The 13,227-nt window shown below is 38.8% G+C and overlaps 1 protein-coding gene across 3 annotated transcripts in view; it reads right to left on the bottom strand.

Moving 5' to 3' along the window:
• SSH2 (slingshot protein phosphatase 2) overlaps positions 1 to 13,227 on the bottom strand; it is a 246,661-nt gene that overhangs the window by 129,640 nt on the left and 103,794 nt on the right. For all 3 annotated transcript variants that reach the window (XM_002695677.7, XM_015458587.3, XM_005220145.5), the window contains one exon: positions 6,289 to 6,332. In XM_002695677.7, the coding sequence (XP_002695723.3) occupies positions 6,289 to 6,332 (44 nt within the window). The remainder of the gene's footprint in view (positions 1 to 6,288; positions 6,333 to 13,227) is intronic.

Here is a 13,227-nt window from a genome sequence, read left to right on the forward strand (position 1 = left end):
TTTTGTAAATTCCTCCACATTTTCCTTTAGTATTTTGAATGTCTTTAAGATAGTTGCATTAAAGTCTTTGTATAGTATATCTTCATTACATCTTTTTTCAGGGACAGTTTCTATTATTTTTTTCTTTTGAATGGACCATACTTTACTGTTTCTTTGTATGCCTTGTGCTTTTTTTTTGTTGAACATAGGACATTTGAATCTAATAATGTAGTAACTTTGGAAATGTGATTCTTCACCTTCCCCAGGGTTTACTACTTTTTGTTATTGTTTTTGTCTTTTTGATTGTTGTAGGCCATCAGGTAAAGAATCCACCTGCAATGCAGGAGACACAGGAAACGCAGGTTTGATCCCTGGGTCAAGAAGATCCCTTGGAGGAGGAAAATGGCAATCCACTCCAATATTCTTGCCTGAAAAATCCCATGGACAGAGAAGCCTGGTGGGCTATAGTCCAAAGTGTCATAAAGAGTCAGACATGACTAAGCAACTAAGCATGATGACAAGGCCATCTCACTGAGGATTAGGCTGAGATGTAAACCTAAGCTCTTTTCAGGTCTTTTCTGAGCTTTTCCCTAGGCATACATAGACATGTTCAATTTTCCCCCATATGAGATGTTTCTGAAGTCCTCATCCTTAATGTCTGACTCTCAAAAGGTGGAAAGGCAAAAAGTGAAAGGGGAGGAAAAAAAGGTGCTAGTTTTTTAAATCCCTGAAACACTTCAGCATGAAGAGGGGCTTGCAACAAAAAGGGGGATTATTCCGCAACAGTGGCTGCCTGCCTCTTTGTCTGCACCTCAATGGTCAGAAGTGGCACTCAGCTATCAGATCACAGATCCTTGATATCTTGATATCTGGAGGATAGGATACTTTTTGCTCACCCCATTTGCTATTAATATAAGCTGTATGCAAGCTGTACCAGGAACACGTACATGGCTATTTACCATATAGCTGAGAGTGAGGGATGGGTAGTTACTAAGAGTTAAGAGCTAAAATTGATAACAATTTACCCTCTAGTTCTTTCCTTGGAGGTTGCAAGCCTTCAATAGACCACAGAGCTCCACAATCAGTCGTGTTTGACTCTTTGCAACCCCATGGACTGCAGCACGCCAGGCTTCCCTGTCCATCACCAACTCCTGGAGTCTACTCAAATTCATGTTACATCAGACAGATTCTCCAGTGCAATTGTTGTCAAAGTGGACAGGCAGATTCCTGGTGCTTCCTTCTTCAATATCTTCCCAGCATCCTCTCCCAGAAGCAATAGGTATTTGACACTTCATTAGTCTCCAGAATCTTATAAGAAAACAACTTTTCAAAAATTTAGTTTGGCCAAGTCAAGAATTAAGGGGAAGTGACTTTTGTTTGTTGTTTATACCCTGAAGAATAACATCTGGGGGAAGAAAGTAGAATTAACTATATTTAGCTTTAACAGATATACCTAATTTCACTGTGGCTGCAGTAATTAATTTTTCAAATCAGATTTAAAAGGAATCCTTCTTGTTCTCAGAAGCAGAACATGTCAGATAAATATAAGATAGAGTCTGTGAACACATTCTTCAGAAACAAAGAGTACTTCAGTGAAATGAAAATTCTTATTCTTGTTGAGCGGCTAGGAAAGAACCTTCCAAACTGTGCACTTAGCACAAAGTGGCAGAACTCGAGGATGGGAGGATAGCTCGCTACACCCCCTGGTGGCCACATCAAAGTATTTATAAACAGCTGAAAGTTTTCTGGATCAGAAGAGCAACCCATATGGACAGAGGTGGAGATTCAGAGTTCAGACAGACCAAAAGCAGAAGATGTACAGCTTCACTATCATCAGTTAGAGCTGGTTTTTAACACATGGGAAAGCTTTACTTTTATAAATCAATCAATCACACGCACGCACATATTCTAAGTTCAATATAAGGTTTCTCTCTGAAATAATATCATTTTATTTCTTAAAACAGAAAAGTGATGTGATGGGGGCATCTTACTATCAAATGGCTCAGAAAATAAAAAGTTCTTTGCATTGTATCAACAATATTTCTGTAAGTATGAGATTGTTTTAAAATTTTTAAATATATATGTGCTGTGTGCTAAGTTGCTCCAGTTGTGTTCGACTCTTTGCAACCCTATGGACTGTAGCCCACCAGGCTCCTCTGTCCATGCAATTCTCCAAGCAAGAACACCAGAGAGGGTTGCCATGCCTTCCTCCAGGGGATCTTCCTGACCCAGGGACTGAACTTAAATCTGTTACATCTCCTCCATTGGCAGGTAGGTTCTTTACCAAGGGTTTTCCTTGTGGCTCAGCTGGTAAAGAAGCCACTTGCAACGCAGGAGACCTGGGTTCGATCCTGGGTTGGGAAGATCCCCTGGAGAAGGGAAAGGGTACCCACTCCAGTATTCTGGCCTGGAGAATTCCATGGACTGTATAATCCATGGAGTTGCAAAGAGTCAGACATGACTGAGCAGCTTTGGACTTCCCTTGGCTCAGCTGGTAAAGAAGCCGCCTGCAATGTGGGAGACCTGGGTTCGATCCCTGGGTTGGGAAGATCTCCTGGAGAAGCGAAAGGATATGCAATCCAGTATTCTGGCCTGGAGAATTCCTTGAACTGTATAGTCCATGGGGTCGCAAAGAGTCAGACATGACTGAGTGACTATCACTTTCACTTCTTTACCAATAGCGTCACCTGGGAAGCCCCCCTCCCGAAATACATATATGAGGATAAATTAACAGTTCATATTTACAGTAGACTTTTCCTCTTTACCACCTTTTTAAAAAAATTTAGGTATAATGCTCTTATTCTCTAAGTTAACAAATTCTTTAACTAGAACACACACTCAGGTAGAAGTACACCTGTTTCCTTTCCACAGCAAAAGATGGGCAATGTAGTATTTATTGTCATTATGATATTTAAATCCATACAAACATTATTTCACTGAACAGGCTGAAATGAAGTTGTAGCTCGAAAGTAAAAAAGAAACAGACCAAAGGCAAGAGAAGGAAAACCTGATGAGGTACCAGAGACAGAGATCTGAAGAAAGATGTGTCTACAAAACGAATGCGTTAGTAACACGGTACCATGGGAAATTAGGACTTCCCTCATAGTTTAGTTGGTAAAGAATCCACCTGCAATGCAAAAATGTGCCTGCAATGTAGGAGACCTGGGCTTGATTCCTGGGTCGGGAAGATCCCCTGGAGAAAGAAATGGCAGCCACTCCAGTATTCTTGCCTGAAAAATGCCATGGACAGAGAAGCCTGGTGGGCAGTCACAAGAGTCGGACACGATTTAGTGACTAAACCACCACCATTTGAAATTACATCTTACACAAAGACATGCCCTGACTCTATGTTTTCTTTCAGCCCTCTTTAAGCTATTTCCACTTGACTATTGCTCTGCTGTTTCACATGTGCAGAGGTGAACTCTTCATATGTCGTCTTACAAGTTCTCTTTTTCAACTACACCGTTTCTAGTAAAGATATCAACCAATCTTCTATTCCTGTTCATTCATTTAATGAGCATTTATTGAGTGCCAACTACAGACTAATTGCTGTGGATGCTGAAATAAAAGACACAGTTTCTGTCTTCATGCTGCTATCAGTTAGGGAGGTGACTGCCCACCTCTAGCCATCTGCTTGCAATGGCTTTCTAGCTCATTCTCCTGCCTCCTCTCATACTGCATAACACTGCCAGACTCTTATCCAGCAGTCATGCATTCTTTTAGACAAAGATCTACCAAATCAAAGTTGTTCTACTCTTAAGATATGAATGATGATCTTCTTATTGCCCTTGGAACACATTAGTACCTACTTCCATCCTTCTGGGCATATCCTCCTACCTCCCCATCCTCCTGTGTATGGAATGCTCTTCTGTTCTCCTACCTACATCCCATTTATCCAAGACCCAGAATTTACCAGGATATTTTCTGATATTCCTCTGGCCCACACTGCTTCCTCTCTCTTTCTCTTCCCCACCTGCTACAAAACTTTCATTGCTAGGTTTGAAGTAGCAAACCTACTTACTTACAGTTGATACATACAGAAATGGGAGAATTCTACTATAATTAAAATATTTTCTAAATTTACATGTACTTTATTTCCTTCCATAACTAGTTATCTTAAAAAAAGATATCTTGGGATTTCAAAGATTTATTTCAAGGGTATCTTCCTTTTGCTCACTTTTATTTATTACCTGGGGTTCCCAGGTGGCACTAGTGGAAAAGAAAGAAAGTGAATTCGCTCAGTCATGTCCGACTCTTGGCGGACCCCATGGACTGTAGCCTACCAGGCTCCTCTGTCCATGGGATTTTCCAGGCAAAAGTACTGGAGCGGGTTGCCATTTCCTTCTCCAGGGGATCTTCCCAACCCAGGGATCAAACCCGGGTCTCCTGCACTGCAGGCAGATGCTTTACCTTCTGAGCCACCAGGGAAGCCCCAGTGGAAAAGAATCTGCCTGCAATGCAGGAGACACAGGTTTGATCTCTGCATCGGGAAGATCCCCTGGAGGAGGGCATGGCACCCCACTCTGGTATTCTTGCCTGGAAAATCCTATGGACAGGGGAACCTGGCGGGCTACAGTCCACAGGGTCACAAAGAGTCAGACACAACTGAGAACATTTATTACCCTGAAATTTTATTAGGCTGACTCATGAGACAGCCATTTGTAAGTCAAAATGGCTGAATATTGGCATGTTACATGGCTTTGTTTATTCTCCAGTCAGCAAAGTGGGTCAGAACATAAGAAGATGAAAAGCAATGAGTTCATAAATATACAAAAGGAAAGACTGGAACTGAATTTCATCCATTTATATTTTTACCAAAAAGGTAAGAATACATAACCTGATTTTCAGTTCTACAACTGTGTTATGATATTTTTATGCCTATCTTCTGCAAAAGACAACATATCACCAGAATTAGCTATCATAAAAAAGGACCTAGTGGGCATGAACAGATAATTTGTTTTTTAAATATAGTAAACTACATATAACATAGAATTTGCCTTCTTAACTATTTTTAAATGTACAGGGGATTAAGTAATTCACACTGTTGTGCAACTGATACTACCATCCATCTCAAGAACTTTTTCTCTTCCAAAAATGAAACTTTGTACCCATTAAGCAATAATTCCTCATCCATCCTCCACCAGACCCTGGCAACCAACATTCTACTTTTCATATCTGAAAATTTGACTACCTTAGGTATCTCGTATAGGTAGAATCACACAGTATGTGTCTTTTGGGGAATGGGTTTTTTCACTTAGCATAATGTCCTCAAGTGAGTTGATTAAAAAAAATTTTTTTTTTATTTCACAGACATTTAAACAAATATTTTTAAAAGGCACTTATTTCATACAAAAGATATACTCTATTGGGTCACAGTATAATAATGTACTTATAACAAGAAAGAAAGTAGAATTCTATGCAATCTTGAGAAACTAAAATATCATATAAAATATAGTTTGTTGCATTACAACATTGACAGTGCTACACTTTCAAATATTTAAGGATTTCGGTGAATTATTATTAAATCTTTAATATAACCATAAAAAGCATTTTAAAGAAGATAAGAGAAATGTTATTATATACATCCTAGATATCTCTCATAATTCTTTTCTTTTAATGACAGCAAGTACTGGTATCCTTATAAGATGCCCACTATTCCATGAGAGGAAGGAAAAAAGTTTCACTGTATTTTAAAAGACAGGGTAAGTTACTTAGCTGAAGAGGGCATGGCAACCCACTCTACCTGCCTAGAGAATTCCCTGGACAGAGGAACCTGGCGGGCTATAGTCCGCAGGGTTGCAAAGAGTCAGACACGACTGAACCAATTGAGCACACACACTAGCTAATTAGTATATCCTTTGTATTAACCAATCTGTAAAAAAACACCAAAACCTGTCAAAATGAATGACAAACATAAGGACAAAACTGAAGGCTGAAATGTTCTTTAGTTAGGTAAGGAAAATTTCCTTTTTTATTACCTAAGATAGGTAATTGGGTCAAAGCTAGGCCAATATTAGTCTTTCTGGTTAAAAAAATAAAAAAGAGAAATCTACTATTTAATTAAGTTAACTAGTTAATTTATATATTGAGGTATACTTGCCACACAATAATTATATTAGTTTCACGTGTACAACATAATGCAGTCCACTACTTAAAATCTGAGTCAGTAATGGGATTATTAAAGCAATTCCCTTTTGAGACATCAACTAAGCACCTTGGAAAACCAGGACAAACTCATCTGACAAGACTGAGAAAGAATTAGAGAAAAAACACTATAGAAATGCTATAGGATGTAATGAACAAACATACCTCCTGGGCTGTGATCGGCATTCCTCCTCCCCACTGTCTGCCTCCTGTAGAGAGAGGAAAATGAGAAAAAAATTACTTAAAATCTGAGGTCTCATATCATAATACCAACAATGAATGCAATTTTATTAAGCTTTACTTGTAGGGAGTATCTCATTGATGGTGTGTACTTAAACTAATTTCTCTCCATAAAAAGTGACTACAACCAACCCACTGGGTTGATATAATATATATCAACAGAATGTATTCCTAGAGGAAACTTTAACAATAGCCTACGAATTTTTTAATAACAAAGTATTCATAATGAAAAGAATACCTCTTAAAAATAAATTGAGATGTTGTGTTACGGTTACTTTCAATTAAAATGAGTGGGCATTCTTTCACCAACAAATACCATCAAGGTGACCTATTAACGATTCTGATCCCCAAAGAACCACCTAAATAATGAACACCATTTTGAAAAGTTCTCTTGATCACATGACCATTACCTTAATGAACTATTACTTACTGAATATTTATAACATTCTAGGTGCCTTGCTCAATACTTTTAAGTACATTGTCCAACTTATTCCTTATAAACTGAGAAGGTTGATCGTACCCTAGTTTTCACCAAGTCTGACACATACACATAAATCTACAATCAATGCAACTAAAAAGCATTGAATCATTGTTTAATTGCAATATTTATTTTTTATAGTGGCACATCAAATAATTGAGGTATCATACTTACAGCAATTTAGGCTCAATGAAATATGAATATCTTATAGAAACTGAAATTCACAAAAAGGAAAGAAGTTGCTCAAGGAAACTCATGTACTAAGCTAAAATTAAAACTGATAAAATACTGCCTCCCAACAACTGAAAAAGGATATCATTCACCCTGACCTAAGTTAGGAATTATTATATGTTAAGATATTATATAGATCTTCATGGAGACAAGAATAGCAACATGAAGGAAAAGCGTGAGAAAAGATGAGAGAATGATATTGAGGTGCTAACTTTGTCTTTAAATTTCCTCTCTGACATTTTATATTTGCACTCTGGTCACTTTTGCCCTATTTGGCAAACATAAAAATAGGAGAAAAATAACTCAAACAATATGAGTATTGTCTTCTGCTAAGTCACCCACATTTTCAGTTTATGGAACCACCCCATTACCTCTACATCATACTGCCTCCATTCCTGGGCAGAAATGGCCAGCTCTATAGCTTTTATTCTCCTTTTATTTTCATGATTGATTTCAGGTATGCCCTTATCTTGCACAAACAGCAGGAGACAGCAAAGATGGTACCCTCAGAGGGAGGACAGGAAGAGGGTCATGGTATATTACACTCTGCCTCCAGGGGAAGTTTTAGGTTTAGAAGGATGCCTTTCGGGAAGTGAAGAACAGTGTTTAAAAGAACCAATCATCTCTAGAGTCAATAGTCAGAACCTGGAAAGTCTGCGTGAATGAAAATGAAAAGACTCATAAGAAAATACAAATGTTAGATTTTGGAGCCTAAGGGAACTATGCTTCCTTGGAGGGTGCAAAGAGCCAAAACCAGTTACATTTACAGAGGTGAACTAACATTTATTTAATACCACTACAGGCCAGATAATTTATATATTATTTTATTTAATGTGCACCACAATGCCATGGGGCTTGCTAAATGTCACAAAGCCAATAAATGATGGGAGTCACAATTTGAACTCAGGCCTATATTTCTGCTATAAATAGCTGCCTCTAAACTAAAAATCTGCCTTTGGTACCTCAACCCCAGGACAGGGGGTGGGAAGGGAACTGCAGAGGAAAGTCTAACTTTTCTCAAGGATTATAATAAAACAATATCCTTTTGTCATCTTTCTTCTATGACGTCTACACTTTAAAATAGTGTCAAAGGCATGGAAAATTCCTTTTTCACAGAAAAAAAGTAAGCCAGAACAGTGTTTCTAACACAAGATCCCCAAATGACTTTTTTTTTCTTTTTTAGATAATTTTACAATAGTTAGGCCAATGAATTATTTGCTTCCCTTTCATCTTACTTGGAAAAAGAGGCTTAGGGAAAAAGAAAAACAAAAAAAACTCAGTATGTCAAGGCAAGGTAAAATGGAATTTTTTTTAAAAAATGAAGAAAGTGTTCAATTATGCTTATTTCAATGGAATTCACTGCTAAAAATACAAAGATTCAACACTGCTTATTCAGCAAGATTAATGATCATGTAACACAGTTACCTTGAATGGTGGCAGTTAAATGGTAGCTAAAGGGAGAATGCTTACCATTCTGTTGTAACAAGTGTGTACACTAGACCATATAAAACCAACTATCTTGTCAAATAACTTGACATATTGTTGGTAAAAAAAAAGAAAAGAAAAAAATGCAAATAGTGTGCTCAGAACATTAGAAAACATCAGGATAAAAGTGTAGATATAACTATCAGTTCTTCTAAGTAGATAGAATCATTTTTGATGGGTAAGGAGAACAAAATAATTAAAATGATTAAACACAAGTTTGTTGACTTTTTAAAAAATATTCCAGAGTACTATTGTTAAGTAGTTTTTATTTAAAGAGTACAATTTCTTCCTGATGTTCTAAAGAAAAAATTGACCTATAAACAATACGGTGTGAGATTCTGAATATGCATTTAATTTTAGGATATTCATAAAACATTAATTCAAAAAGATACATGCACCCCAATGTCCACAGCAGCATTATTTATAATAGCCAAGATATGGACTCTACCTAAGTTTCCATCAACAGATGAATGGATAAAGATGTGCCGTGTGTGTGTGTGTGTGTGTGTGTATACATACATATATATAATGGAATAAATGGAATACTGTTCCTGTTGTTTACTTGCTAAATTGTGTCTGACTCTTTGTGACCCCATGGACTGTAACCCGCCAGCCTCCTCTGTCCATGCTCAGCCATAAAAAAGAATGAAATTCTGCCATTTGCAACAGCATGGATGGACCCGGAGGGTATTATGCTCAGTGAAATAAGTTAGAGAAAGCCAAATACTCCATGTTATCATCTACATGTGGAACCTAAAAAAATAAAATAAATGAACTCTTAGAACAGAACAGAAACAGACTCATAGATATAGAAAACAAACTGGTGGTTACCAGTGGAGAGAGGGAACAGAGTGGGCAAGGTAGATGCATGGGATTAAGAGATACAAAGCACTGAACATAATGAATAAAAAGGATATATTGGACAGCCCTGGGAAATATAGCCTTGTAATAACTGTAAATTAAGTGTAATCTATAAAAATATTGAATCACTATGTGGTGCACTTTAATATAATGCTGTATATAAACTATATTTCAATTAAAATATAATACATAATTTTAGGGTATTCAGGAACCATTAAGTATGAATTGATAAGTTAATACATTCTTATTAATCTTCTTAATACCTGAACACAAAAGTAGGTCACTTAAGTAAAAGATGTTTGAAAAAGAACATAAGCACCTAAGTCATATTTGTTGAGAGATAGGCTGGAAGTGCTGCTAGCCTTGAAAAACACCAGGCTAGGTAGGTGTTTAGCAATAATTTCCCAATCTTATGGTCCAAAGTTCTTCACATTTTCCTACCAAAATTCTTTACACTCCAATCCAAGTGGATTCATTCATCATTTTTCAAAGGTCCATGTTGTTTCATCATCGTGGAAGGCCCTTCCCCACCCTCCTAGATCTTTCTGCAACCTTAAAAGCTGGCTTTAAAAGTCAGTAGTTCATGATGCTTCTGTTATCATCCTACTGAGAGGCTGTCTGCCTCCCTCCAAACCTGACAGTTGCTGTGCCTGCTTTCTATGGCACTACTGAGATCTGTCTGTGGGTTACCACTGGGCTCTTGTTTTACTCCATTATCAAACTGTAATGTGCCTTATTTTCCCTTCGCATCTCACCTTGTGTTTAGCACAATGCCCTATGTGCACATGGAACTCGATAAAGAGGTGAATGAATGCATGATTGGAGCTGTGAACTAAAACCATGCAAACGCGGAGCTAATTGGCTGTGCATTCTTAGCTAGTAAGGACTATGCCAGCTATGTTTTACCCTTAGCCGGTTAACAGAACAGTTTTTGTTGCTCAGGAGTTAGTCTGTGATGAAGATCTGGAAGTAATACCTTAGGCTTTTCCTTTGGTTAAGCAGAGAGAATCATTCACTTGCTCTCATTTATGTATTCATTCACTCATTCCACATTAATTGACCACCTATGATGTGTTAGGTACTAGGCACCAGGAATTAAAAGTAAGCAGAATCGCCCTTATCCTTGGATAGTTCATATTGTAGTAGGGGAGACAGTTCCATAAGCCAAAAATTATATGTCATTTGGCTTACAGCAGAGGATATACAAAGTGCTCTAGAAACAACAGAGGAGGAAATGACTAACTGTGGGGCTTGGATATGCTTCACAGAAGTTAATTTTCAGGCTAGGCTTGAATTAGTGGGTTTGTGTTAGATGGAAAATAGGAGGAAGAGTATTTCAGGCAGAAGAGCTGGCAAAAGGAACAGAAAGAGGAGTAAGAGTCTGGACGTGTAGGGAATGGTGAGCAGCTGTGAATTCCAGGAACAAAAGGATGGGTACTGGAGGTCAAGGCTATCAGGTAATACTTATGTTACGAGTCCGTAAGGGTAGAATATTAAGATAACAGTCCTGGGGTCACAAAAAGTGGTTGTGGATTATTCATTAACTGGACTTCAGATTAACCATCAGTCACTTCTGTCCCTGGGAAAAAACAGAGGGTATCTGTCAGACAGGAAAAAATAATCTAGTAGTCTTTCTAAGAGTAGACGTGAGCTTTTAAATCAGGAAAATCCTGCTTCTGGCTTTTGAAAGAAGCAAATGTGAAGGATACAGGCTTGAGGAGAAAAAAGGGCACCATATTGCCACTTGGCTACTGGTAAGAGAAGGCTTAGATTCTCTCTAAGAAACAAGAGAGAAAGAAGATGGGGATGCAATCATGTTTGGGTTATCTAATGCTTTCTAACAAACCACTAATTTATTATATTTCATGGGTCAGAACTTCAAGCAGTATTTAGCTAGGTGATTCTTCTGTTCCACATAGTACTGCTAAAGGTCACTCAGTGCTACTCTGGTGGTATTTAACTGGAAGATGGGCCAAGTAAGAGTCCAAGCAGTTTCATGCATATGCCTGACATCTTAGCCTGGAGGACTTAAGCTGGGCTCAACTGGACAGTCAACTAGGACGCCTATGGATTGGGTCTTCTCAAAGTCCACTAGGGCCTCAGTTCAGTTCAGTTTAGTCACTCAGTCGTGTCCGACTCTTTGTGACCCCATGAATCACAGCTCGCCAGGCCTCCCTGTCCATCACCAACTCCCAGAGTTCACTCAGACTCACGTCCGTCGAGTCAGTGATGCCATCCAGCCATCTCATCCTCTGTCGTCCCCTTCTCCTCCTGCCCCCAATCCCTCCCAGCATCAGAGTCTTTTCCAGTGAGTCAACTCTTCGCATGAGGTGGCCAAAGTACTGGAGTTTCAGCTTTAGCATCATTCCTTCCAAAGAAATCCCAGGGCCGATCTCCTTCAGAATGGACTGGTGGCCTCAGGGTTGGTCTATTCGCATGGGGGCTTAGAACTCCAAGAGGCTAGGCACAGAATTGGCACAGTGTCACTTCTGCCATACTCTGCTGGTGTATTAAAGAGGTCTAGCCCAGATTCAAGGGGAGGGGAATTAGACTATCTTTCAGTGGGGGAAAGAGCAAAGACTTCATAGTCATCTTTAATCCACCCTCTCTATACCGATGACTAGCGAGTAAGTATGTAGGCAAAACGAACAGGACAGGAAAAAGGCAGTTAAAGAGTTAATGAAGTAGAACTTCTATAGACTAGGGCCACAGAAATATCCAGGAGAAAAGAGAATAAAGAAGATGATTCTTATTCAGTACAAGATGCATGGAAGGCCAAATGGACAATTTTATAGTCTGGTGTCTATAACGAAGTGTCCTCTCTGAAGATAAGAAAGGACCTGAAAGTGTGGCCATTCACACACACACACACACATTACTGTCCAGGACCAGAATGAATAACCTGGGCACTTACATCTGAGAAGCTGGTTTGTAAGAAGCTCTGCTGCTGCTGCTGCTGCTGCTAAGTCGCTTCAGTTGTTTCCGACTCTGTGCGACCCCATAGATGGCAGCCCACCAGGCTCCCTGTCCCTGGGATTCTCCAGGCAAGAACACTGGAGTGGGTTGCCATTTCCTTCTCCAATGCATGAAAGTGAAAAGTGAAAGTGAAGTAGCTCAGTCGTGTCCGACCCTTCGCAACCCCATGGACTGCAGCCTACCAGGCTCCTCCATCCATGGGATTTTCCAGGCAAGAGTACTGGAGTGGGGTGCCATCGTAAGAGGCTCAAACCTCATCAAATCAGCAGTCCCAATATAATATGACTTTGTTTTAAAGTTGTTTAAATTGAGATGCTTGATACTTGCTGGGATTAAGATCCAAAACAGAGATTCAAATTAGTCATATTTCAGGAAGATGTAAGACACATCAAAGTAAAAATAAGGAAGCCAGAATACAGTGCAATCCTTATTTCTGAAATCAAAACCACACTATCATTATGACTGTCATTATGACAGGTTTTAAGAAGCTGTAAATGACCTTATTGCACATGATTTCAAGCAATAGAAAACCTCTGTGAGACACCTACTATTTCTCAAGTATTTCCTTTGAATTCCTTTCAAATACAAATACATATGAATCACAGTTGGAATGGTTAATGAGGTACTTCCTCAGTGATAAGAAAGCCAGCTGATTAGAATTTGGCTGATATAACTTTGCTTCTGAAGAACACCAAGTCTTTGGTCAACAGCTAGGTGAAGAGGTATCACAGTACAGTCACCCACTGCCCACTAGAAAACCCGAGCTCTGGGTGTGGAGCTGTTACTGGATGCCTTTTGTTTATAATCCTTATTCTACTTAAATTTTTTATTTA

Source organism: Bos taurus, chromosome 19 (assembly GCF_002263795.3).
Source record: "Bos taurus isolate L1 Dominette 01449 registration number 42190680 breed Hereford chromosome 19, ARS-UCD2.0, whole genome shotgun sequence".
Classification (NCBI taxonomy): domain Eukaryota; kingdom Metazoa; phylum Chordata; class Mammalia; order Artiodactyla; family Bovidae; genus Bos; species Bos taurus.